At 40.1% G+C, this 27,385-nt stretch overlaps 1 protein-coding gene across 1 annotated transcript in view; it reads left to right on the top strand.

Moving 5' to 3' along the window:
• Window positions 1–5,319: 5,319 nt before the first annotated feature.
• GPC6 (glypican 6) overlaps window positions 5,320–27,385 on the top strand; it is an 883,277-nt gene continuing 861,211 nt past the window's right edge. Inside the window, exon 1 of the mRNA XM_087967695.1 lies at window positions 5,320–6,138. Coding sequence (XP_087823821.1) covers window positions 5,976–6,138 — 163 coding nt within the window. The 5' untranslated portion in view covers window positions 5,320–5,975. The remainder of the gene's footprint in view (window positions 6,139–27,385) is intronic.

The raw sequence follows: 27,385 nt of genomic DNA, 5'->3' as shown, positions 1-27,385 counted from the left end.
TAAGTATACAAAAACTTATAAATCTGCTAAATCAGTCCAGATCATTCCAAATCAATTCAGTAGGATGATTTGGAGATTCAGTTCAGAAAGCCAATTTGATTAGGAAATTAGATTGAGCTGCTGTTGAATCAAATATTTGAACTGAATAGTCACACAGCCGTATTTTCCAGAGGGCACATTAAATCTCTCTATCCATACCACATCATAATTCAACAGTAGTCCCCTTGTCACTGCCCTTTTAATAAGTTAGTGTTACTTTTCAAGAATGCTTTCTTTGGTGATAATAGGACAGTCTGTAATATTCACCAATGATCTGGGGAGCCCGTGTATCCCTAGCGGCTCAGGCAACAAAACAACGTTACTTCCTGCATTGTGCTTATGCACAACTTAGGAAGAATGGCAAATTTTATGAGCAAAGAGGGAACACACCCTCTGTCCTCCTTAGTCCTTCCACCAGCAGGAATTCTGTTTCATTGATCCATGTTGATGATATAGTGCCAAATATGATTTACTCTACAATGCTGTGATTACCACCTTCGTCATTACAATTAGGATAATGCAGTGAAGGAGAAAATAAGAGGCAGGGGAACAGAGATACAGGAGGAGGAAAGGGTAAAAACCTCATGATTATAACTTTGCTGAAGCAACTACCTTGGCTCTGCACCATTTCATGGCTTTGGTTTTGACCCAGAAGGACCAGAACTTCTGACAGATGTTTTCAACATTGCAGAGTAGAGTTGGAAGGGAAGTTGGAGGTCTTCTAGTTAAATCCTCTGCTCCACCAGGAGAGACAATATACCGTTCTGGAAAAATGACTGTCCAATCTCTTCTTTAAAACCTCCAGTGATGGAGCACCCACAACTTCCATAGGCAAGTCATTTCATTGATTAATCATCAGTAAATTTCTCTTTAGTTCTAGGTTCGATCTGTCCTTCATAGGTTTCCTTTCATTACTTCCTGTCCTGTCCTCAGGTGCTTTGAAGAATAGGTTAGTCCCGTTTTCTATGACAGTCATTCAAATATTGGAAGACGATCATGTCCTTCTAGACTAGACTTACCCAGTTCCTGTAACCATTCATCGTATGTTTTAGCCTCCAGCCCCCAATCATCTGTGTTGCTCTTCTCTGCACTGGGTGCAGTACTCCAAGTGCAATCTTATCAAGGCTTTATAAACCAATACTAACACTTATCATACTACTGGTATCCTTCTGTTAATGCAGCCTAGGACTTCTCTCCATGTAGATGCAGTTGCATTGAGAACTACATGTTGTATGAAGTTGACCCCCTCAGTTATGAATCCATAACGATGATGATGATGCTTATCCCATTAATTAATTTGTTGAATTGAAGTAAGTTAATAATTGGATTGTAAACTGCTGTGAAAGGGGAGTGTAGGACTAAATTAAATGATGATAAACACCAAATTAAACAATGTACCAGAAATCAATACAAATACCTGAAGGGAGTTTGGGGAAATATTCAGGGGAATTAGAAATGTTGCATTTGTTCATATTTTATTTCTTTGTCCTCTTCCCCCATGACAGTCCCATTATTTTTATTTTTGCAAATTAATGTACCCAAATATATTCTGCTCAAAATAGCCAAACAGAGGCGACTTATACTCCTGCAGTAGACATTTCATTTTTTTTTCAAGTCATAAGGAAAAGCAACACATTAACTTCCAAATGGTGATTGAAGAAGTGACTCAAGGAAGTGAGCCAAGTTACGTGCGGTATATAGGATTTGAAAGATGTTGTAGGGGATGCACATTTCCTGGGCCTTCTTCGTTAATTTCATATAAGGCAATCAAATGATCAAAAAACAAGTTGACCTCTCTTCCTGTGTTTTTAACCTTCGTCACTGTGCTGAAGTAAGTTACTGTATTCCAACATAGGCATAAGCATGATCACAGACACTGTTCTTTCTGTCTTTAGACTGCTGGCTGAATATAAAGACAGACAGACAACTCTACAAAGGCTTCTATGCAAAGTTTCTTTATTGGGTCACCAGGCATCCTCAAATATAACTCACGGTTATGTCGAGATCCATCTCATGTCCAATTCTTTGCATAGCTGACTTCACAGTGTAAAAGAATAGTGATCTTTCATCCCATAATGAAGGAGCAAGGGGGTGAGGCACCAGCACGCTGCTGGGGTCCAGGCAAGAGTGGAGGAACCTCCCCCAACCCAACCAAGGGTCAATTTAGTGACCAATCAGGATTGCAGATGTGACCACATGACATGAACTACATTTCCCAGGATGCATTAACTACATTTAGCACGAGGCATTCCCTTAAGGGGACAGCTCCCAATTCTAACTTAACTATCTGAATTCCCATTATCTATCTATCTATTATTATATTTATTATATATTATATACTGTCTGGATCTTAGCTATCAGACATCGCTATATATCTTTATATTATATCTATGTCTAATCTCATATGTCAGTGTCTTTCTGAGGAGGGGGTGGGTTCAGATGTGGACACAATCGAGATGATGGCAGATGAGGCTGCCGGCCTAAGACTACAATGGCGGGTGGGAGGGGAGGGGTATGGTGTTTTTCCCCCGGACTAGGAAAACTATTTATATTAATCTTTTGGGGGGGGGGGGGGGGGGGGGGTGGGGGGGGGCCGGGTCAGGAGCAGGATTGTGGGAGGAAGAAATTTATAGCCAGTCTTAGCTTTGCTTCCACTTCTGTTCCTTTTCTTTAAGTTCAGCGCCCACTCCTACAGAAAAGATGGAGGAGATTTGATATAGATCTTGTATTGTTTTGTATGGTGGTAAATCAATAAGGACAGTCTCTCTTACTGTGCCAGCTGCTATTAAAGGCACAAAAGAAGGGAAAGAAGCATGGCAGCCTTGATTCCCCCAGCCTTTCTTTTTAAGGGGAGAGAAGCCAAAAATCTTAACATGAATCAGGCATTAGAAGTCAAAGAAAGGCTCCCACTCCCACCTATAAAAATCCAACCTGTCTTGAAATGGGAGGATGGTTCTAGGTTTGCTAGGAATATAGAGGTGAAGGCAGGTATTTTTTTTTTCTCTAATAGTCTTTAATGGGGAGTTGCTTACATTCAGGTTCCCTTTTGCTTTCAGATAAATGCCACCGCTGAAAATGCACCCTTCCACCAGCATTCTCTTTCTTTCTGAGAAATGGGAAATATGACCATCATAGCTTACCTTGTATTCTAATTTCAAAGAGCGATCAGATCTGAACTGTGGGTATTCATCCACAGGATGGCAGCAAAAAGCTACCCAACACTCAGGCTCTCCTTGGCACCCTCTAATGTTTGGGTAAAAGTTTGCACCTTCAATCTGGTAGCCCAAGGGACAGTTCCCTGAGCAGCTTGAAAGGAGGCTGCAGGGTGGGAGGGTGGGGGGAATGGCCCTTGAGAGTTGGGGGTCTTTTCTGTCCCCCCCAAAAAGGCAAACCTGAGGATCACATTGTGTCCTCTTGGTTTTCTTCAGGTGTGGGAGGAAGCCCTTAGCAAAGGGAAAACAACAGCTGTCCTTTCTCATTTTTTAAGCCCTGCAGCTGGGTGGATTGGGCCCTCCACAGTTACGCTCCATGACGGTATAAGTGTCTGTTTTGCATTGAGTTGGATTGAGTTGTGCCTATTAAGTTTTCTGGACTCCCTTATAGGAAAATTTGCCTCTGGCTTCTGAGATGTCGTCTTTCGATGTCCGAGCGTAGGCCTCAGCCTAAATTTCTCAGCTCCCACAATACTTGGGAGAGCCTGGAGTGAAATGGGGTTGGGAACTTCGGAGTTAAGTGGAGCTATTCTGGGAGACCCTGGACCTCTTCTTTCCTTATGGGGGCATCTTCTCTTGGACAGCACTCGGATGGGGAAGGCGTTCTGTTGGCTCGGACACTCAGAGAGGGCTGGGTAAAGGAGGCTTTTCAAGCCAACCATGCTTGCCACATCTGGTTTGGCCCAGTGGCTAGCAGAAAACAAACAGGCAACGAGATGCATTTTCTTTTCCCATCGCCCTGTTGGCCTGTCCCGTTGGGGGGTGGGGGAGGAGGGGCAGAGGATTCTGCTAGAAGGAGGAGGTGAAGTTGCCCCTCTGCTGTTCCCCCCCTCCCAAAAAAAAACCAACCCTGGCAGTTTTAAGCCTCCCTTCAGCATCCCTCTCTTAAGCTGTCCTTCCCCTCCCAGATGGGCTGAATCCTAAGTAGAGGCTAATATTTGGAATAGACTCTCCTGCTCCAGCAGGGGGTTGGACTAGATGACCTCCAAGGTCCCTTCCAACTCTGTTATCTTATGAAACTTTCTATGAATCTGGTCCCGTCCCAAAAAGGGCACCAGGTTGGAGGTGCCCCGATTGAGACACTCCACCCTCCCAACCTTTCCGAGGCCAGAGGTGGCTCTTCAGCCGAAGAAAACGTCCAATGTTCATTCTTGGGCGGGGAAGGTGGGGGGATGGGAGAAAGAGGCATTCTTCCCAGCCCTGCACATCCCCCCCACCTCCACCTCCTCTATTCCAGTGATCCCCAACCTTTCTTATGTCGCGGCCCGGTATCCCAAACCTTTTTTATGGCGCGGCCTGGTACCGGCATTAGCTGGGCACCGCCATCTTTTTGATGAAAAAGTGCTTCCGGTGACCTCACGGGGCGCACTTTTTCATCAAATGGCGGCATAAGCTTCAGTGAGCTTTCCGGGTAGAAATGGCTTTCTGCAGAAAGCTCACGGAAACGCTAACACCGCCATCTTTTTGATGAAAAAGTGCTTCGGTGAGCTTTCTTTGCGCCCAGCAAACCAGCGGCCCGTAGGACTTGTTCCACGGACTGGTACCGGTCCGCGGACGGTGGTTGGGGACCCCTCCTCTATTCCATTTGGGGAAAGGGGGCACAGAAGGAGAGAGAGGGAGAGAGGGAGGGAGAAGGAGAGGGAGAGAGAGAGGGGGAGGAGGAGAGAGGGGAGAGGGAGGGAGAGGGAGAGGGAAGGAGAGAGAGAGAGGAGAGGGAAGGAGAGAGAGGAGAGAGAGGGAGAGGGAGGAAGAGAAAGAGAGAGAGGGGAGAGGGAGGAAGAGAAGAGAGAGAGGGAGAGGGAGGAGAGAGAGAGAGAGGGAAGGAGGGAGAGGAGAGGGAGAGGAGAGGGAGAGAGAAGAGAGAGGGAGGGAGGGGAGGGGGAGAGGAGAGAGAGAGAGGGAGAGAGAGAAGGAGGGAGAGGGAGAGAAATCCGGCCCGGGTTTTCCTTTCCGCCCTTCTTTCTGTGAGCCGGCTCTGCAATTTGGAGCACGTTTCGCTCGCGCTTCGTTGTGCGCGCTCGCAGCTCGCTCGGCTGCTCCGGGTAGCCTTGCGCACGGCAGAGCCGCGGCTTCCCTCTGATCTCCGGCGAGGCGAGCCCCCCTCGCTCTCTCTTTTTCGCTCTCTCTCTTTTTTTTTCATCCTCTCCCTTGATGTCTGCCTCTCACCCGGGCGAAACGCGTCGCGCCACGCCAGCCAATCCTCGCTTTCCCGCGCGGCGATTCCTCCCGCTGCCTTCAACCTGAGCGCGGCTCGGCGCCGCCGTTCCCACCCGTAAGGGCAGCCACACTGCCCCGCGGAACCCGGGCGGGGTGGGTGGGTGGGTGAGAGAGAGACTTGAACCAGCCGCCGGCCGAGGAGCAACGGGAGGCGTGGGCGAAAGAGGCGGCGGTTCTTTGCGCCTAACGGTGCGGGCTGCCTTCCCCAGAGCCGGCTACTCAAAGTTTGCGGGGCTCGCTGGAGGAGGTCTGCGTGGCGCCTAGACACGCGCGGGTGGGGTCTCGGGGAAGGCACTTCGCGCTGGAGGGCTCCGCTCGGCGCCTTTTGGAAGGAGAAGAGGAGGAAGAAGAGGAGGAGGAGGAAGGAGGAGGAGAAGAAGAGGAACTCTTCGCGGGGATTTATTTGTCCAGTGGATTTGGCGTCTCTCCCTGGTTTTGCAAAGCGAGCGGGTCGGGTCTTTGGGGGGGAGCCGGGTTTTTGTCGTGGCAAAAAATTTGGGGAGCGCCATGGTCGCTGGGATGGGGGCGCTGCTTTGGGCTCCCCTCGGGCTGTTGCTGTCACTTCGGGCCGGAGCCGCTGACGTGAAAGCGCGGAGCTGCGGCGAGGTGCGGGAGGCGTACAAAACGAAAGGCTTCAGCCTGGTTAACATCCCCTATCAGGAAATCGCAGGTAAGGGCACCTGGGCGGGCGGCGCGGGCGGGCGGGCGCGGGGCCAGCGATCTTGGGGTGCCTTTGGCGGCGCCCACCTTCTGGGTTTGACTTTTCCCTGGATCTCCCCTTCCTCCCTTTTCCCCTCCGCGCAGCGCTTGTGGGAGCAGTTGAAGCCATGAATTGCTTCATTGTGCCATGAATCCTTTTGAAAATTTCTAAAGCCACTTTCAGGGGATGGACAAATTGGATGAGAGAATGGAGAGGCTTGGCGACAACTTTCTTTCCTTCCTTTTTTCCTTCCTTCTTTCCTTGTTTTCTAAAACTAAAACTTAGGGGAGAGGGAGTCCCTGTTGGGAAGAAAGAAAGAAGAAAAGAAGGAAGGAAAAAAGGAAGACGGAAACAAGGAAGGAAGGATTTCTTTCCTCCTTTCTTTCCTTGTTTCCTCCTTCTTCCTCCTTCTTTCCCTCCTTGTTTACTTCTTTCTTTCCTTCCTTTGCCCCCTTTTTTCTTTTCTTCTTTCCTTCTTCCCAGCAGTAAACCCCCCCCCCCCCCTTTTTAGTTGGCTTCAAAGAATTCAGCTGCTGGAATACAAGTAGTTGGTCTCTTCTACAAACTTGGATAACATTGTCCACGAGTCTAGCATTAATTCATAAGCTCCCAGGATACTATGGATAAAATTCTTCAGCTTGCAACTGGAGGAACCTTACAGGGTTTTAACTTTTTAGCTGACCACAATCAGTAACAATTGTCCTTTGCCAGTAGGGTGTGCTCTTTATCATACAGGAGTCCTTCTACTGCCTCTGTTTGGCAAAACACCTGTAAAAGATGCAATGCTTCCCACACCTGAGGGAGATTGAAAACACAGAACATTAGAAAGTAAAACAAAACAAAACTGGGGAGATAAGTTTATTGTGAGAAAGCCATGCCTTTAAATTGTGTGTTTGTATATATATATGTATATGTATGACCACTGAAATTTCCCTTTTCTTTTTGCACAATTATGGCACAGTGTGTGAGGTTTCTGGCTTGGACTTCTGTCTTTTTCATTATAAGCCAAGCTATATTCTTCCTATGTATAGGGACAAACTTTAAGCCACCTTGGCAACAAGAAACGATAAGAATTGTAGCTCCATTATGCTGTAGTAGTCCCATTATGCCTGGGAGCTGCTGTAGTGCTATCATTGTTGTCTCTCCAAGACTTGGTTGAATTAATGCATGACTAAGGGGAAAAAGTTGTATGTGTGAGTGAAAGGGTACTAGAATTAATGGTTGAAACGTGCTGTCCATAATTTTAAAAACTGAATGAAGCCACTCATTGATATACACTGAGTGTATACCAGCTTCCAATGAATCTCCTGTAGAGATGAATAGTATACTGTAAGCATGTGTTTTTTTTTTTGGAAAAAAATGGATGTATTAAATCATTTTAAAATAGAAATAAATGTATGAAATTGAAATGAGTTTTACCCTTCTACCTTGCCCTGTTCCAGTTTGGTCAATTTTATTTTTAAGTGGCTTGGCTAAAGTTGTGAACGGGAGTCCTTTCCCAGATTGAATGTGCATGAGTTTGGAGGACTAAGTTTGATATGGCATTAATTGTGCAATTCATTCATGCTTTACATAAATCAATCAATAAATAGATGCTTCAGCCCAGATGTTGCTTACTATTTACAATGGAGTTTATAATAGTTTTAGAAAAACTCTGTTCTTGAGATATAGAGTAGCTTAGGAAAGATTTTTCTTAACATACTTAATTTGTTTTCCTTCCCTTCCTTGTGGTGCTAACATTTTCCAGAGTCTTCTCTTGTTATGTTTTAAAATATATATACATTGTACCCATATTTGCTGGTGGCCCCTCATAATAAGATGTCTGCACATTTATTGAGACACACTTCCTATTATGAACAATCAAAACAATCCATGCAGTTCTCAGAAATGTTAGATTTATGTGCGGTATACTTGTTATGTCCTATTCATAACGGGAGAAAAACCTCTGGTTTGTGTATTTAGGGTTGCAGGCTAATATTGAATTGCACAACTTTTCCCAACCAATGGAAGGATTGTAGGATTTTCACAGAAACTGAGGCTGTTTCAAAATTGTTGTTTTGTGTATGAGTAGGAACATGGCAGTCATAAATTGTGAATGAGTGCTGATCTGGTTCGACTTGGCATGTGGAGCTGACTTTCAGGTCATTGGTTCAGCCTGTAGCTATATAGATTAAAGTCTGGGTTGACATAATATAAAGCTTTAGCTGGCATAAGCTGAAATGGTTGGAGAAATAATTCTTTAGCTTCTTTAAGAATAGTTTGAAAGATGCAAACCACATCCATTCAAGGTTGTTTTTTTTTATAAACTATTGGGTAATTTGTTTATTCAGTTCTTAATTGCATTGATATCCTTATAAGCTGGGTTGCAATAGAAAGAACTGTGTGGCTGAGTGTATCTTCTTGGTCCAAGTCCAACATTTTAATAGTTTATAAATGAGAAGTTAAATAGCATTGTTGGGTGATGGGGGGATGAATTCATTTTTTCCTACTCATAAAGATTCACTGTTTCTCTGGAGGTCCAAATAACACCAAAGTATTTCAGCCATCTTAGTGGAGTGGAGCTGTGTTTTTCTCTTGTCCTGCCCTTTCTAATAAATTCCACATAGATAGCCTTCTAATGCAGCGTCCCCTAAACTTTTGTGCACCAAGGACTGGTTCCATGGAGAGAGGTTTGTCCGTGGACCAGAGAGGACATGGTTTCGTGTGCTGCCTGTATCCCACAGATGGGGCTTCATTTGCTTGCGTGGCCTGGTTTCTGTTCTAATCTAATCATTTGTGCAGAAATCCAGTTGTCTCTAATGCTTATAGGTATAACAACCACAGTTCTGTAACTCCCTGTCCTGAAGTGGTGGTATTCTACCGGTTTGGCCTGGTTCTATCGAGCTGGTAGCGCCGATGAGCAACGGAGAACAAACCAGTTCTCTGCGCCACTCCACTGTTGGGCCCACCCACCTGCCCAGGCTCCCATACTCACCTTTATTCCCTGCTTTTGAAGCACAGCTGCTTTGCGCGGCACAGTAGAGTGCCGCATAGCAGCTGCTGAAGCAACAGGGAGAGTGCAGTCTTGCAGGAGGTGAGCCTCTGTGGCCTGCACAAAGTGTGCATTTGGCATGCGCTCGCACGCAAAGTGTGTGCACGCATGCAAAGCGCACCCATAAAAGCCATGCCCACCAAACCGGTGGTAAAAATCTTTGAAACCCACCACTGCTGTCCTGGCTTAGAGTTACAGCATCAGAGAATGTGGTGGTCTGGACACTTTTTAGGGAAAAAAAAACCCCAGGAGAATATTTGTATGAATTAAAAGTACGCCCTTTTTGAAAGTGGCTGGGAGAGAACTATTACAAGCAGAGCTAGTTTCATTATAAACCAAATTGGGATTCTGGAATCAAGGTGAAAAAATGACCCACAGAAAAATCACAAGAGCTTCAACTTTGCAGCAATATTAAAATTCTTGTGTTCTGTTTTCCTTCTTTCTCTCTCTCTTTCCACCCCACCATTAATTTGCTAATGTTTTTTAGCAGATATTTCTTTAGGCTGAATCTAAAAGTGTTCTTCAGTTAGGTTTTCCTGACAATAATTGTTCTTTTCCTTTAGGTCAGTGATAGACAGTGTCCTCTTAAGATTCTGCTCTTTATTTTTAATTTTATTTTCAAAAGCATTCCTGCTAAACTAGCTTCGATGCCTCTTGCCATTTTTATCCAATAAACTTCAGATCCTCTGGTTTAGAGATGACTCCTGCTACAAAGCCTGGGAAAGCTTCTGTAATTGATGTTGAAGTATTCACAAAGTAGCGGAAATAAGTGGTGGGAAGACTAATAATCAGCCTTTGGTTTAAATACCGACATTAATCAGTGTTAAATCCGATATTGCTTTTCAACTTTGTCTTAAGATTTCAACACCATCAGCTCCCCTCTGTGGTGCATTGAATATGAATATTGCTGCTAAACCACGTGGATTCTTTTCTTTTTATTAAGCTTCATTGGCTTTTGGGTTCTGTGGGTTTAACTCCAGTTGATGCAAGTGGATGGAAACATTTCAGTTTGATTATATCTATTTGAGGGAGAGGTTGGGTTGTTTTAAGGGAATATAATTAGCAGTATGGTCTTTTGTGCCTAGCGCTGAGTGCTTTGATTAGAGGACAACTAGCTTGGAAAAAGACACTTGGGCATTAAATGTTGCGATTATTATTTTGCCACCACCTGCGATAATTCTTTTGTGACCGCCCACAGCCAATCTAACCAGTTAATGAAGGTGTGATCTGTGCATCTGTTTTTGTTACTCCTTAACAAGGTTATATATAAATCAATTAATTCAGGTGTTCGTGTGCAACTTTAATGATGCTTCGGGTTTTGGAGAATCTGAAATGAATAGAATATAAACAAATAACTAGCTGTATCTTGACTTTCTTTTAATGTAGAATTTTAGGTGTGCACATGATTATATGTTAAAGTGCACAAGCTTAGACATTCAAAAAGTGTTTATAAGATGGGATACCTATTTAAAACAGATTTGTTATTCATCGGAGGAAGGAATTAAGAAGTTTACTTTTAAACCAAGTGAAAGTTATTGGAGTTTTTTTTGTGGAAAAAGACTTAAAATGGGATAATCTAGATCTTCTGTGCCCCCTTGAAATACCACATCTTAATTGTTTTCTAGAAAACCACATGGCTTATATGGACTTCCGAAATCAAACTTGATTTAAGTGAGTCTTAATTTTTATTATCTTCTCTAAAAAGTGAATGGAAGACAGACTTAAAGAAGGATAAAAACCAATTTGTGCTTTCATTTAACTGGAATCAAAACACATAGAGATGAATCATAATTATATTTCTCATAAAGATCCCCGTGTGTATATAACGTTTAAAAACTCAGTTACTCAATTCCTTTTGGGATTCCTTTTGACTTTGTATACCCAAGATTTCTCAAGATTTTTTAAATTCTAGATGATGATATAGCACAGTGCCATGTATAACAGTTTATGATTTAGTATTTGTTGTATTTTTTGCCTTCTCAGAATATTGTTTAGAAACCACAGCCATTATCTAGCAGAATGCTTACTACTATGCTGTTCTATTACACTGATGTTAAATTGTTAAGTATAACTTTTTATGCGCCAGCTAGCAAATTTTGAAACAGAACACATACATCTAAATCTGTTCAGGGATTTCTGCATGAAGAATGTGCTGTGTTGCAAATTCCTTTAGAGTCCTGGATGGCTAAGCAACATTTTCATTCTGGAGAGATTCTGCTTCATAACACAAAATTCTACAAGAGATTTTCAAATTCTCTCTCTCTCTTTCTGTCACTATCCTCTGAACTGCATATGGGTCATGCAGCAAGATAGCAATTCTAAAAATAAAAACAATCTTACAAAACAGGACACATTCAGTGTCCCAGCCAAATCAATGTTCAGACCCAAACCCTGTAGAAGAGTTGTGGCAGTTTCTGAAGTGAGCATTTCATGGTAGAATACCTTCAAATATTACTCAAATGAAGCAGTTTGCCAAGGAGAAATGCACAAATTCCTGCACAGAGCATAAGACACTAATTACAGATTATGGGTAATTGTTTGGGCACAGATGTCACAGTTAAAGATGGTGTGACCAATCATGTAAAGAAACAATCACATTTTTACACTGGCACATTGCATGTTGGATAACTTTATGACATTAAGTGAAAGAAGCATCAGACCTAATCACTCAAAGTCCATTGATATATTAGTGGGACATTCATGAAGGTTTGACACAGAAGTGATATTCAGCAGGTTCTGACCAGTTCTGGAGAACCGTTAGCAGAAATTTTGTGTAGTTCGAAAAACAGCAAATACCACCTCTGACTGCCCCCATCTTTTCTCTGCCTTCCAAGTCCCAGCTGATCGGCTGGATCTTCTTTTGTTGCCCTGCACAGGAGAATGGAGCTGGAAAGCAGGTTAGTGGGGTGGGGAGGGAATGGGATTTTGCAGTAACCTTCCCCCAGGAGTGGGAAGGGAATGGAGATTTTACAATATCCTTCCCCTGACACGCCCACTAAGCCATGCCCACCAAGCCACACCCACAGAACCGGTAGTATAAAATTTTGAATCCCACCACTGGTTTGACAACATTTAGTGGCAAAGAAACACTAACATCAGAAGGGTCCAAAAGAGGAAGGAAGGTATTTTCCCAGAACATAGAAAGTAGCTGTTCTCTGTGTTATTGGCCCATAGAAATTAGTTTCAAAACGAAATTATATTGACAATATTTGTCTTTGGTAAAGTAATATTGTTCAGCTTGCTTAAAGGTTACATGTGCAATGAATTGTAATTCTGTTGCAGAAAACAAGCACAGTCTTGAAAATGATAATTTCAAAACTAACATTTGGTTAAGGTATCTTGGAATGAAAGTTACTATAAAGTAGCAGAAACTTTTGTGAGATGTAGCGGAATAATATAAATAAAATCAGAAAGGAGAAATCAAAATCTATGGGAATTTTTGGGATGGAATGCATGCTTCTGTATCTTTAGGTAGGTCTAAAAGTCCAGACATCCAGGTCATAGTTGTCCCAAAGATACTATTTTAGTAGGCAACTGGACTTTCTTTGAAGATGTTTCGCTTCTCATCCAGGAAGCTTTATCAGCTCTTGATAGGTCTGAAGAACATCTGCATTTCAAACTTTAGACAGCCCTTTCTGTTACAATTTATTTAATTTATTGATATAAATTCTCTGCACAGCTCATAGCATGCTAAATGAGATGGAGTTGTAGGTTCACTTGGCATAAGGCAACATCCTTCTGAATAAGTACTGAATCAGATGTTCATTAGTAACCTTAATCTCTTGCTAATCTCTATAAAATATTTTATTTTCAATTTATGGATTATAATTATTGATTCCAGATGTCATTCAGCTGTGGGAAGCTACATAAGCAGCAAAGAGCTTTCCATAATTTCTAATTCTTCCAATCTATCAGTTGTTGTGGTCCGCTGGCAGCCTGCGGAGATGGCAGCAGAATCAGACAGTGGGGAAGAACATAGGCCAATCCAGGAGTCTGAGGAGGACTCAGGTCCTGTATCCTATACAGAGATGGGATCAGGGCCATCTGGGAATTATGTGCTGACTCCGGAGCCTCCAGAATCTGACAGCAGTGAGGCCGAGGAACAAGGGGAGCCTGTTCCCAGTGCACGTATGTGCAGAGCTGCCAGAAGGCAAGAGCAGCTAAGACAAAAGGGTCGACTTGAGAATAAGGCTTGGAGGCGATTGCCCCTCTCATAAGATATAAAGAAAGTGCAAAGGGACAGGAACCTTTGCAGGAAGCAACATTCACTCTGGTCGGTTTGGAACTTGAAAGCTCAGTGGTGAATTTGTGCTTTGTGTGGTTTTGAAAGACTAATTGGTACTTTAGTCGTTGGCAGCACTTCAAGAAAGATAAAGGTGTGTTCTTATCAGACTTCTTGCAAAGGACTTTGGCAGACTTCCATGGGACTATTTATAACTGGTTGAGACTCATTACTGGCTGTGAATGATGATAATTCACAGCTGTTGAACTAAAATAAAAAGGGTTTTGATTTAACGTGTGTTTGTTGGTGTCTCAGGAAGCCTTGGTCAGAACATCAGTGTCCAACATAGGATGCTTAGGATGAGCCAGACTTTTGTGTATTGACAGTGTGCACATATTTCACATGTTGTTTCTTGTCAAACAGGGAAAGTAACCTTATTCACAGCACAGTCAAGTGGAAGTTCGAGCATCTACATTTTATTGATCTTGGACGATTCATTTTAACATTGATACTAAGAGATGGATCTCAAACCATCTTTAAAAAAAGACATGAATCATTTATTTCATATATTGACAGGTTTTAGCAGCTCAGTCTGTCCAAGCAACAGGTCTATATCTTAAAAAACATTAGGCGATTTCTTAAGGCTAGTTCATTATCATTCCAGCTAAGAATATTTCTATGTACCTGTCAATAAATCATGTTCATAATAAATTATAATTGAAAACTAGGAATGCATAAATCTGAGGTTTTCCCTTAATGGAAAGCATTCTAGTGGGACCCTGTAGAACATATTTATTTTAGCTAATCTGCTCCTATTTCTTTTCTTTTCTTTTCACAGAAATGTTTTTGAAGGTTGGAGAAATCTGTTTGATATTAATAAAATTGTTTTAAAATATCATTATGTAATGGTATGAACTGATTTTGAATTGGATTCTACTTATAGTTCATTAAGAATTATAGATTATTAATCAAGTTATAATTTATAAAAGTAAATTATAATCTTAATACATGGGAAATAACCAAGATGATCATTTTTCAATATTGTAGAGATAATTCTGCAATTATAATCTTGAATTTTAGGTATAAATTGGCACTTTAGTAACACAAATTGAGGATATAATCCATGGCATGGATTATATACCCATATTTTTTTAGCCTTTCTAGATGTAAGAAATTAGGGATTAAATTTATGGGCCTCTGTAATTTTTTGCTTGTGGTATTAATTGATTCAATGTCATCTATAAGGCAGTAGTATATGTCTATAGGAAGTAAGTGTGAACGGACTGAAGAACATTTAAATTTCCGCTTGAATTAATGAATTATTAGTGTATGTGGAATTTTAGGGAATTAATAAATCTTGCTGGGATGTTTCAGTCAGATAGCAAACTCAGACAGCAAGGCCAATAGTGATAGATGCTGGGAAATATACTTAGGGAAATAAAATAACGATTGTAAGCAATTGTGGGGAAAAAGCAGGTGAAGATCTGGTTGAAACATTACCTCAGAAATGGCAACTCAACTCCAATTAAAAGATTTGGAAAAAGGAAGGAGCCTCAAAAAGATTCTGACTGCAAGTGGCACATTCTTACTACAGTTTCTTCAATCCCAGCCTAGCATTAAACACCTGTAACTTCAATCTGCATAGTTTTTGCTTTCCTGGGTTTGGTAGCTATATGGAGATTGAGAAAATGCCACATATATGTGACCAGGATCTGGTATAAATTATCAGTGAAATTTGTTTCTTAAAATTTACCGCCTTCTGTATTGGTGACCTATTATTTATTACTGCTGAGCTTTTTGGAAATTGCTTCTATTTCCTTGTGCGTCTCTCCTTTGTTGGCAGATATACTCGGGAGAATATTTCAAACTTCTCCTGTTACATATTCATTAATGGAATTTTAAACCATTGTCAAAAGTGTATTTTTGCCACTGAAGCCAATTACTACACATATAAAACTTCTTCCAATTAAGAAAAATATTGACACACATAAAACATGCAGATTTAAAGTATTCAAGTAATTTCTTAGGGGAATAGCAAAAATAATTATCTAATTATCTTAGCTGGGGGAAATTAGTAATTCAACTCAAAAACTAAAAAGAACAAACTGCAAAGTCAAAAAAAGGAAAAGGCAACATTTACCCTCACTTCTTGGGGACTGAAAGTAAGATCGGCCTTTCATTTGGAGGCTGAAATTCTTCCTGGAGGTAGAAGAGATAGTTTAAAAAGTTATATTTCTAAAAGGTCCCACTGGACAAGTCGAAAGGGTTCCTGGAAGACTGAATCCAGTTCACAAAATAAAGATAGCAAGGAAAAGGTCTAAAGACCATAGCAATGGGAAAGCACTGGGTTGTTTTTGTTTGATCTTCCTTTCATGTTACTCTTGCTGTTCCATACCTTTGCACCAGTGGTGGGATTCATTTTTTTTTTACTACCAGTAAAAAAAATTGGGCTTGGGCGTGGCTTGGTGGGCATAGCAGGGGAAGGATACTGTAAAATCCCCATTCCCACCCTACTCCAGGGGAAGGAGACTGCAAAATCCCCATTCCCTCCCCACCCCACTAACCTGCTTTCCAGCTCCGTTCTCCTGTGCAGGGAAACAAAAGAAGATCCAGCCAATCAGCTGGGACTCGGGAGGCAGAGAATAGATGGGTGTGGGGCCAGTCAGAGGTGATATTTGCCGGTTCTCCGAACTACTCAAAATTTCTGCTACCAGTTCTCCAGAACTGGTCAGAACCTGCTGAATGCCACCTCTGCTTTGCACTCTAGTCCTTTAAATGCCTCTCCTTGTTTCTATCTCTGCAATTGTTATTCACCCATTCAGGGGAAAATCAAGAGAATTTTGACCGGTCTAAACTGATGCAAAACAGAGACATTTTTCAGTGATCTGTAGAAATCTTGCTGGGGTGTGCAAGACTGATGAACGCAATGCTATGGGAATTTCTTCTGTAATTCTAAGAATCTTTCTGAATTCTTAGAATTAGAAGGGAAAACTGTAAGGGATTGTGGGAGGTTCATGTTTGCCTAACCAAAATTTGGAGGTTAAACGAAAGGAATAGATAAGTGAAGCATGTCAATGTGATGGGGCATCTGTCACCAATACCCACCTGAGCCTGCCTATCAGATCTCTTCTTGGGCTCTCCCACCTCCTCTGCCTTTGTTCTAAGCTTGGGCTGTCCATCTTCCAACCTTCTCTGCCTTTGTTCTAAGTGTGGAACATTTAAGGTCTGACAATTTCCCCAAGTGAAAGAGTTCCACCCACTCATAAATCTGTGCAGCTAAACCCTAAAATATGGATGGAACAAATGAGGGAACTCCTCTTCCCCAGGAATACACATTTATTTAAAATGGTCTGCTTCTCCCTTTTAACCATAAACTACTAGGTTCCAGATGGATATGGAGTATATGCTTCTACTACCAAGCACAACATTGGAACGTCAATGAATAAACGATTTTTATTTTAATAATGGCAATAAAATGAGGTTATAAAAAATTAGTTTATCTGCTTCAAATTACATGAGGCTAGTGATCATGAATCCATGCAAACAAAGTTATAGACCAAGAGGGGAACAGATCTGCAGCAAGGCAAAGAAGCATTAAAAGGAAGTAAAGATTCCCTCATAAGTCTCTTTATATTTTCCCTGTTATTTCACATTCTGGTATTCCAGTATTTGGGGGCTGCCACAAAGAGGAGGGGCTCAACTTATTTTCCAAAGCACCAGAAGGCAGGACAAGAAACAATGGATGGAAACTAATCAAGGAGAGAAGCAACCTGGAATAAGGAGAAACTTCCTGAGGACAATTAACCAGTGGAACAGCTTGCCTCCAGAAGTTGTCGGTGCTTCATCACTGGAGGTTTTTAAGAAAAGACATTGTCTGAAATGATATAAGGTCTCTTACTCTTGCTTCAGGGTCTCTTCTAACTCTATTCTGATTGATTATTTTCCCAGGATTTTGGGGGGGTATTTGACCAGAACTCAGTCAGAAGAATGCACTTCTTTGCAGAGTTTTAAAACATTTCAAATTCACACAAGAAAATATACTTCGGAGCATTTCGAGGCAACCCTATATCATCAACTCCTTTAGTCAAACAAATATTTTCCCTAAATGAAGATGATGTAACAAGGGCAGTCACACAATAGAGGCCATTGGGTTTGCTAACAGGTCTTAAGAAAGCAGCTTGCATCTGCATGTGCTGAAGCATCTTTTTGCTTTCAAGTCGCACCAACATAGTTGCATTCTACTCTTCTTTACTGTCTTCTTGATTTTCCAATCCCGGTCAGACTTTTGTTCCCTCAAACTGGACAGGTAATGGTTAATCTTAGAATCACGAAGCCAAGAGCCCTGAATAATGATATTTATTAGCAAGAATATTAAGAATAACCAAGTTTTTGTTCAATAAATATTTGCTGATGTCTGTTCTCAATTATTGCTGCAGGCAATTGCCTAAAAAAAATAATAAAGGAAAAAAAAATGATTACTGCACAAGAATTCCAACCCACTTAAGACAACAATATTTGTCTCCCTGCTTCTCATTTGAACAGAACACTGACTATAGCTGCAGAATACTGAAGTGTTCCCAACTATCTTAAAAGGCTGCACATGTAGCAATAAAGGAAACAAAAAGTGGAGCACATTGCAATTGATTTTACTTGCCAAAAGGGGGGGAAAAAACCGTCCTGAAATAATGATTTTCTGGGGAAGGTGGCAAGAATACATGACCTGGAAGTATTTGACTTTTTAGTTGAGTAACCCATTCTTGACCTTGAGTATTGATAAAGCTAGTACAATAAAACTGATTATCCAGATGTTTTGTCGCAGAGATGTTTATCCCACTAAGATACTCAGCAAAACATTTAATTAAAATTCCAGTTCATTCTTTACTCCAGAAAAAAGTAACTTATCTGCAGAAATGAAACTAATAGAGGGAGACTGCTTATGTCGAGCACCATATCTTAACTAGGATTGGTCTTTCTACTTTTTGATTACAGTCGAGATAGGATTATTTTTAAAGCATCCCAAGCCTGACATTTAAATCTATTTTTACAACATTATCAAAAAGGAGTTACTCTGAATCATATCAGAAGAAGTTATTCAGGAGGAGAAAAGATATTCAGTGTTTCCTAGATCAGGGGTCTCCAACCTTGGCAACTTTAAGATTTGTGGACTTCAACTCCCAGAGTTCCTCAGCCAGGCTGAGGAACTCTGGGAGTTGAAGTCCACAAGTCTTAAAGTTGCCAAGATTGGAGACCCCTGTCCTAGATTAAGTAAGATAAGTATTTGACTGGAAAGAAATCCCATAAAACTTGACACAACTTATTTCTGAATAGGTATGTATAAGTGACTAGAAATTTCCTTTGTTTTAGAAATCCAAGACAGATTTCCCTGTAATAAAATTCATGCACATAATACCCCCTTTCAAATAAGACCATGCTCAGAAGCATTCTGCATAAGCTGCTAAAATAAATAGAAAGTAGATAGCAATAATCTGCGTATCACAGGCACTTCTTTCATGAAAGCACTTTAATATCTTGGAAAGGAATAGAAGTGATTTTGCTCAGTGTCCTTACACTGACCTTATTTTCCATCCAGTTGTAAAGTGGCTATGCACTCACTATCTGTGCCACTAACTAAGTAATAGCTTCTTACCTTGGGATGTGATTGTAGGGTGTGTCAAATTTTTCAACTTTCAATTTCCAAACCTTAGGGGTGCTTAAACATTGTGACACATTTTCGGGTTTGTAAAGATAGTTTGATTACTTTCAATAGCTTATCAGCTTTGGTAGCAGAAGAATGCCAATGAAACTCTGATGTGCTAAGAAACCCCTTTTGATTGCTCAAGAAACCATTGGATGGGTCTGTGATGACATGTTCAATGTTTTTCAGGTATGCACAGTGAGTTTAATGTGCCTCAGGTGTTCTTTATCTTTTTTTTGTAAGACCTGGCTGGGTGTCACTTAAAACACTGTCTCATATTGACCGGGTTTTGATATTTGAATAATGTTACTAACAATTGCAATTGTTTGGAGCTAAAATTTCCTCTGTTCTTCCCCATACGAACGAGGTTATGATGTTTACACAAAATGTTTGCCCTAGCTATTGACATGATTAAGTGTGTCATTCAAACCCAGCCGTGTTGTAGTTTCAGGGGTAAGTTTAGCGTAACATGAGTAATGAAGCGTGATTCAGCTGTAATTGGGTGTAAGAGAACTATATCTGCCATTTCTCTTCAGGTCAAGTTGTCTTCACACATAAGTCTTCAGCACCAGCAGTGAAATACTATCAGCAATTCACTCCTTTTAAAATGGGATGTTTTGGCTGTAATTTTCATTACATTGTTGAAGACTTTCATATTGTCACCCAGCAATATGCCTCGAGAATGTTTTCAATTTTTTCACAGAAATATCTTTTTAAAAAGTAAAAAGTAAAAAAGTAAAAAGTAAAACTATGTTTTCCACAGGGAAAATTTGATTGGCGTTATTTACAAGTATGTTGAAATTTCAAACTGTCACATCTTGGCCATAACTCTGGCAATCTAGATCAAATTGAAACCGAAGTAATGAAGCTAAAATAAATAATCTTAATTTTTATTGCAGTAGCAAAATGAATGGCAGTTTGTCTTCTGATAATGCAGACAAACTGATGTTCAACTTAGTTCTATCTGAAGGGCCATTCTGAAGTTACAGTGTTATTTATCATTTGTTGTATTTAATGAGAGAAACATTTCTCACGTCTGTCTAGCTCAGTCTCTTGAAAAATGTATTTATTTTCATCTCGCCTTTATTATTTTTATTAGTAATTCAAGGTAGAGAATGTACATATTACTCCTTCCTCCTCCATTTTTTTTTCCATAACAGAATAGCAGAGTTGGAAGGGATCCTGGAGGTTTTCAACTTTTTCCTGCTGAAGCAGGAAATCCTATACCATTTCAGACAAAAGATTGTCCAGTTCTTTTTTGAAAGCCTCCAGTGAGAGCACCCACAACTCCTGAATGCAAGTCATTCCACTGATTAATTGTTCTGTCAGAAATTTCTCCTTAGTTCTAGGTTGCTTTTCTCCTTGATTGTGAGATGGATTGGTCTGAGAGAGAATGACTGGTCCAAAGTCACCCAGCTGGCTTTTACGCCTTAGGCAGGACAATCTCCTGGTTTGTATGCTGGTGCCTTAACCACAAGAGCAAATTGGCTTGTAATGAAATGTTTTTAATAGGAAGTATTAGATATGCACATAAAAGCTTTAAGTCAGCCAGAAAGGTAAAAAAAAATGTATATAGGATTTGTATTGTAAGATGCGTGCATTGTTTCTGCTTTCATAGACCATATCTATTTTAATTGTTGTATAAGTGCTAAAGCAGATTGTTTGCTTTTTTATAAAAACTGAATTTCCATCCAGTGTTTCTACCCACCACTCCAATTGTGTATTTTATACAGCTGTGCATTTTTCTTCTAAGCAAAAACAAAAAAATCCTAAGTATTGATAAGAATACAACTTTGTTCCCTGCTAAATTCTAACATATCCAAAACCTTTTACAATTACTTTCCATCTTATTTCATCTTGTATTATTCTAGAGACTTGGTGATGTTTAAAGACCAAATGGGACAAGTACTGTGCTAACAAGGCTGGGTCATTCTCTACAATAAATACATATTAATTTCATTTATATTTCCACTTGGCTTTCAATTTTGATTGTACAGTTAACTGCAAATGGCAAGTCTCGTGACAAGTAATCAGCAAGAAAAGCTTTTCTAGACAATTTGTTTCCCAAATTATCACCTGCTATTTTCTAGAATTACTCTAGAACCACTCCACTCTTGGCAAGTTTATTTTAATAAAATTTTGGTTAGGTAGAGTACAATAACCTGACATTCTGTTTTGTAGCATAAATATTCACGTAATTAAATTAGGTATTTCTGTTGAAATAACAAGCTGTGTACTACATTATACCACAAGAAGATTGGTGTTTGATTTTCTAGTGCAGCAAAGTTACACTTTAATTGAAATATTAGATTTCAGACTATTGTTACTACTTTCTTCAGCAGTTTCTTCATTTTAATAAGGTGTCCTTGCTATAGTCTTAAATCAGACTCTGGAGTTTTATTCTTCCCCTTGGCACATGAATATAATGTTGGCCTTTTCTTTAGACTAGTTAATATATGCTAGTGTACTCTGTTTCTCTCTGTGTAATTGGCTTGAAGTAATGATACTTTTGCACCATCTACTCCAATGTTGTGTCCTCCAGATATGATGAATTTCAGTCATCTCCAGAAAGTTACTGCTCTGTTAAATGGGAATTCTGGGCAATGAAGTTTATCTTGGATGGATTAGGGAACCCCAGTTCCAACAAGCAACAACAAAAACATTTATCATGCATTCTCCCACTAAGTTGCAATGCAACCATGATCAAAATTAACAATATTTAAAATGATACAAAAACAACAAAGTCCCATGATATATGCCATTAATTAATTTACAGTGAAAACAAAAATTTCATAATAAGAAATAAAAATTTCATTTCTTATTCAGAAGAAGGTTAGATCTCAGAATGATGAATGACTTTTGGATCCATATGTAAGAGTTTAAAAGGGGTAGACTTCAATAAATATGCATGTAGGCTTGAATTCATTAAATTTTTAATGTAATTTTTTTTGCTAAAAAAGGCTTTTTTTATATTACATTTTTTCCATAAACTCCCCTGCCAGAAATTCCCATTAATTTTAATTTCTTTGACCAAGTCTGAAATTTCTGAGCGACTCTTAAAGAAATCTATCCAAAGAAGCTGTATGACCTTTTAGAGAAGAATTCCCTTGTATAAGGAATCTTTCTGGTTTGATTAGGCGTATTCACTTCCTGTGTATTAATGATAAATATGCATGCATTGACAAGATGTAACAAAGAAGCAGTTTTTAATGAGAGTGTGTATAGGGATATAACCATTATTATTCTATAGCAGCGATGGCTAACCTTCTTGGGCTCCTATGCCAAAAATTGTGCGCACACTTGAACGCTCACATGCCAGCACCCAGAAGGCAATGTCCCCCATGCCCCCTACTAATGCACACAATACCCACCCACCCACCCTGCTGCCCCCTTACCTGCACTGCACCTCACAGCTGATTTTTGGCTGGTTTGAGGCCTTTTTCAGCCTCCCAGAGGCTTGAGGAAGGCTTCTGCAGGCTTTGCAGGCTGAAAACTAGCCCCGTTTCATCACTTCCGGTATTTTCAGAAAAACAGGAAGTGATGAAACAACTCAGTAGATTAACATTCTTTTAGCTATAGGTAGAATACTCTCTTTTTACAATGAAGGTAGAGGTATCTAAAAGGCATCTGAATTTCAGGGTGAAACTATCATATAGTTCCACAATCTCCATGGGAATCATGTTCTTAGTAGCTAACACATGTCTAGAGAATTAATGTCCCTCTTGATTTTATTCAACTACCATTCCTATCAGCCTTAATCTGTGTTGTCAGTGATCAGCAATGGTGGAAGATACAGACCAACACAATTTGGATTACTGCAAATTTTCCTCCCAACTATATTAAAGAGCATACTACTATATTACTTAAGAAGCCTGAAAAACCTGTATGTTGTTATGTAACAAAGGGGAGATTGTGTTGATGTTAGTGTTTATCCAAGGTAGGATTCACTGCTTGATATATAATGATCCCAAATTGTTCCATGTAATCCTGGAAGAAGTATATGGCACTGAGATGTATCTTATCAGGTGTGTTAATATCCTTTGTCCAATAACATCTGACTTAGAACTTCAATAATTTATTTTAAAACACCATTTTGTATTTCAGGATTAGTTTAAATTGTCCTTCTCACAAGGAATACAGTTCTGTGGTGTGTTTTTTAAATTTCATGGCCTGTTGTTTCTTTCTGAGAAAGTTTGGTGTAATGGTCAAGGCAGTAGACTAGAATCTAGGAGACTGGGAGTTCTAGTTCCACCTTAGGCATGAAAGCCGGCTGAATAATTTTGGGCCAATTATTTCCTCTGAGCTCAATCCATCTCACAGGGTGTTGTGAGTGGGAACAGGAGGAGGAAGGAGTGTTATGTATGTTTGTTACATTGAGTTACTTATAATTGTAACAAATGCAGAAAAAACACTCCAGCTTTGCATATACAATGAAACAACACATGAAGCAACAGATACCGGTTTCATAGCACGATACCACAGTCTCTTGAGACTGAAGGATGCCGATTCAATTCAATTCATCATATGAAACTCAGGAGAATGTCTTCTCCTCACTTTATTTGCTCTCTGGAATTGAATTCTCCCCCAAGGTCCATCTAATGTTGATTCTGCTGTCTTCAGGAGAGCCTTATGTACCTGATGTAGTGGGCTAAGATGTTGTGTGTGAGTTCAATGTTGAATGAGAGATTATAGTTCAAATGTGATGGTTTTTCCCCAGCAGGGTCATTTGTGCCCATTGTTTATATTATTTGGTGTTTAATCTTTGTAAGCCACCCAACATGCATGCACATATTCAAAGACATTGAAAAATTATATCATAAAGCCATATTTCAGCACGGTACCCACAACTCCTTGTACTTTAAAAATGAATGAAGTTTAGAAAAATAGATATTTTTAAAAATGCATTTCTACCAAATGTAGAGTTTTGGAGGCTCCCTGAATAACACTCTGCCTCCTATAATTTGCTTCCATGTTTCATTGTGTTTTTTAAAGGTTAGCAAAACAAAAACAAGTGTTTAGAAGTTGACAGTACACCCCCTCCTATTTGGCAGAGGCTCAGAGTCTCCAATTTAGAAAAGCATAAAGAGGATTTTCCCACATGTGCTTTTAATGTAAAGCTGAAGCATCTGGCCTATGGGCCATGAGTTTGACACCCCTGTATTAAGGATCCATTGCATATTCTTTGCTTTTCATATTTTGTTTTCAAAATCCACTAACAGTCTACTATCAGTTGCTAGTTCCATTTATAATAATAAGTTTAAATTGTTTTGCATCTTATTTCCTGAGCATTCTGTAGAAGCCATCCTTTCCTGGGCTGGTAGCAACTGAAAAAGCAACTGGCTGTTTACTTCTGACCGATGCTAAAACCAACATTAGTTTGAGTTCCCAGCTTATGTACTTCTTCAGTAATTATGTATATACATTTAACATGAAGGATGTGAAAATCACTCTGTGCAGAGACTGTTTTCTGCAAAGAACAGTTATTTTAACAGACATGTTTCAGATATTGTGAAATTATGAGAAAAAAACTATGCAGTTTTATTCTCAGTGTAGAATGAAATATGATTGTTCTGTGTTAAAGTAGATGGAAGTAACAGTGGGAAAGAGCCAAGGACATTTCTGGCGTCTGAGAAGGAAGCATAGGGGAAAGAGAAGGAAGAGCACTGGGAAGATTAACACAGGATGATATGTCATACTTAGAACAGCTGAAAAAGAAAGAAAAGGAATAGAAGAATAGAATAACAGAGTTGGAAGGGACCTTGGAGGTCTTCTAGTCCAACCCCCTGCCTAGGAAGGAAACCCTACACCAAATGGTTATCCAACATCTTTTTAAAAACTTCCAGTGTTGGAGCATTCACAACTTCTGGAGGCAAGTTTTTCCACTGATTGTTCTAAGTGTTAGGAAATTGTTCCAAGTTGCTTCTCTCCTTGATTAGTTTCTACCCATTGCTTCTTGTCCTGCCCTCTTGTCCTGCTTTGGAGAATAGCTTGACTCCCTCTTCTTTGTGGCAGCCCCTGAGATATTGGAACACCGCTATCATGTCTACCCTAGTCCTTCTTTTCATTAGACTAGACATACCCAGTTCCTGCAACCGTTCTTTATATGTTTTAGCCCCCAGTCCCCTAATTTGTTGCTCTTTTCTGCACTCTTTCTAGAATCTCAACATCTTTTTTACATCGTGGTGACCAACCTGAATGCAGGATTTAAGATACTCACCAGTCTTGGACCAATTGGCCCTTAAATTCATTCTGTGATCCCTCTGGATTTTATTTGAGCCAAACTATGTAACAGAATTAGGTCCAACACAAAACAGCACTTAAGGTGTTTAGGAAACCCAACAGTTTGTTCTGGATTGTTAACAAAACATTTGTGCACACTCTTTCTTAACAATAAAAGCCTGACTTGGCTGGAATTGTTGTTTTAACCAGAATAGAGAAGTATTTATTATTTCAGACAATTTTCAAGGGTATCCAACCTCATAAACAGCAATTTTGAGCAGCTAACAACATTAAAAAAGGTCAATTAAAAACAACAACCAGTCACTATGGCATACAGCACAGGACAGCAACTTCACAACCATAACAGTTATCCCTTGGGTCCCCTTAATATTCAGCCAACTCAGAGCTAGCTAGGCAAACTGACTTTTAAAGGACACTTTATCTTTCAAACAAAATTCATAATCAGAAAAATACAAAACCCCAAATACATAATTACATATTCTCAATGATGTTAACTCACTATTTGCAGCCAAATGTCACAGCATTTTTCAGACTTTCTTCCAACTCAACCCCTTAAAGAAATAAGCTGTCTAATCAAAGACGACATGGATCCAAAACTGCTTTAAAGGAATGGGGATATAATAAATTCTAACTGTAGCAACTTTCTTTGCTTGCTTGGAAATAAGTGCTTATTACACTCATGTTTTATCCCTTTCTTGTAAACGAGGATTGTACCCCCTGGTAAAATCCTCATTTACAAGAAAGGGATAAAACCTGAGTTTAATAAGCACTTATGCAACCCCTCCTCTTTATGTAAGAGTAAAACAAAATCCAAGGAAACATTCTAATTGGCACACAAAAGGAATATTTTTTTTCCATTGATCTTTCTGCTATATCATCAAAAATACCACTTTTGTTTCCTAGTTGTTTTCATTTAAGCAGGTGTGGTTGTTCTTAATTCTCACCCTGGTCAGGGGAATTGAAAATTCTTCCAGTAAAATACCGTAATATTTATTATGTGCCCGAGGCATAGGAGGCATTTGTCGTTAACATCAACAACCCAATTTTGTGCAGTACACGTACTATTGTCGTCAGTAATCTCCTTCAAGCAATATACAATAATTCTTTATTGCCTTTAAAGACATCTGAATAGTCTCATTTGGAAGAAAAGGCATCCTCAGCAATTACTGTAATCCTAAGCATAAAAAGAGGCAAATGAAGCCAAACATTTAGCCGGCTCCTCCCTGTTTGGCAAGTCTTCCTGCAGAGTCCGCTGTGTGTTGTGGTGATTCTGGCTTTCCTGAGCCAATTCTCCTGTGATATTTAGTTGGAAGATATTAATAGCACCTGAGTGTTATTTGTTTCACGCAGCCTTTAGGGAGAATGGGCTTGTAGATGCTTTGTGTGCCCAGAAGGAGGCTCCCCTGTGTTGGTTGGCCCTGAAGGCCGAACTGCATCCCCAGCTCATTTTACTCTCTTTATTGCAGAATTGATTTTCACAGCTCCTGACAGAAGCTGTTTGCAGTACGGGCAAAGGAAATGGCTCCAGCTCCAGACACAAACAGCAAATTGCTGCACTGTTTTTTTTCCAGAGCCTTACAAGGGCTGTTACCTTAAGATTTTAATAGCCTTTTAACAGGTTTCCTGTTGAGCAGCAGATGTAAAGGAGAGGGACAGCTGGGCGGTTGGATTCTCCACCTCCTTTGGAAGCAAACGGCTTGATTAAACAACGGTCCCGTTCTGGAAACGGCTGCATTTGATTTTTTTTTTTTTTTTGTAATTATTGAAGTAAAACTGTGCATAGTTCACATATTAAAGGGCACGCATGATGTTTTTATTTTTGTCTTGGTTTTGCAAAGTTTATAAATGCGACAGCTTCTGCACACTGCTGTAAAAAGTATGATCTCAAAGAAAAGAGGAGAGCAAGACAAGCAAACAGAGGTGACAGTTCTTAAAGTGAAGCTTTTCATTTGTTTATTTTTAAATGCACGTGCTGCCTTTAAGGAAGGGTGCTTATTTTCTGTGAAAGAGGCTTATATAAACATTTAGC

This window comes from Notechis scutatus, chromosome 5 (assembly GCF_049901735.1).
Source record: "Notechis scutatus isolate UNSWTSFEM ecotype Mainland chromosome 5, rNotScu1.2, whole genome shotgun sequence".
Classification (NCBI taxonomy): Eukaryota; Metazoa; Chordata; class Lepidosauria; order Squamata; family Elapidae; genus Notechis; species Notechis scutatus.
This window is presented reverse-complemented; position numbering and strand designations above follow the sequence as displayed.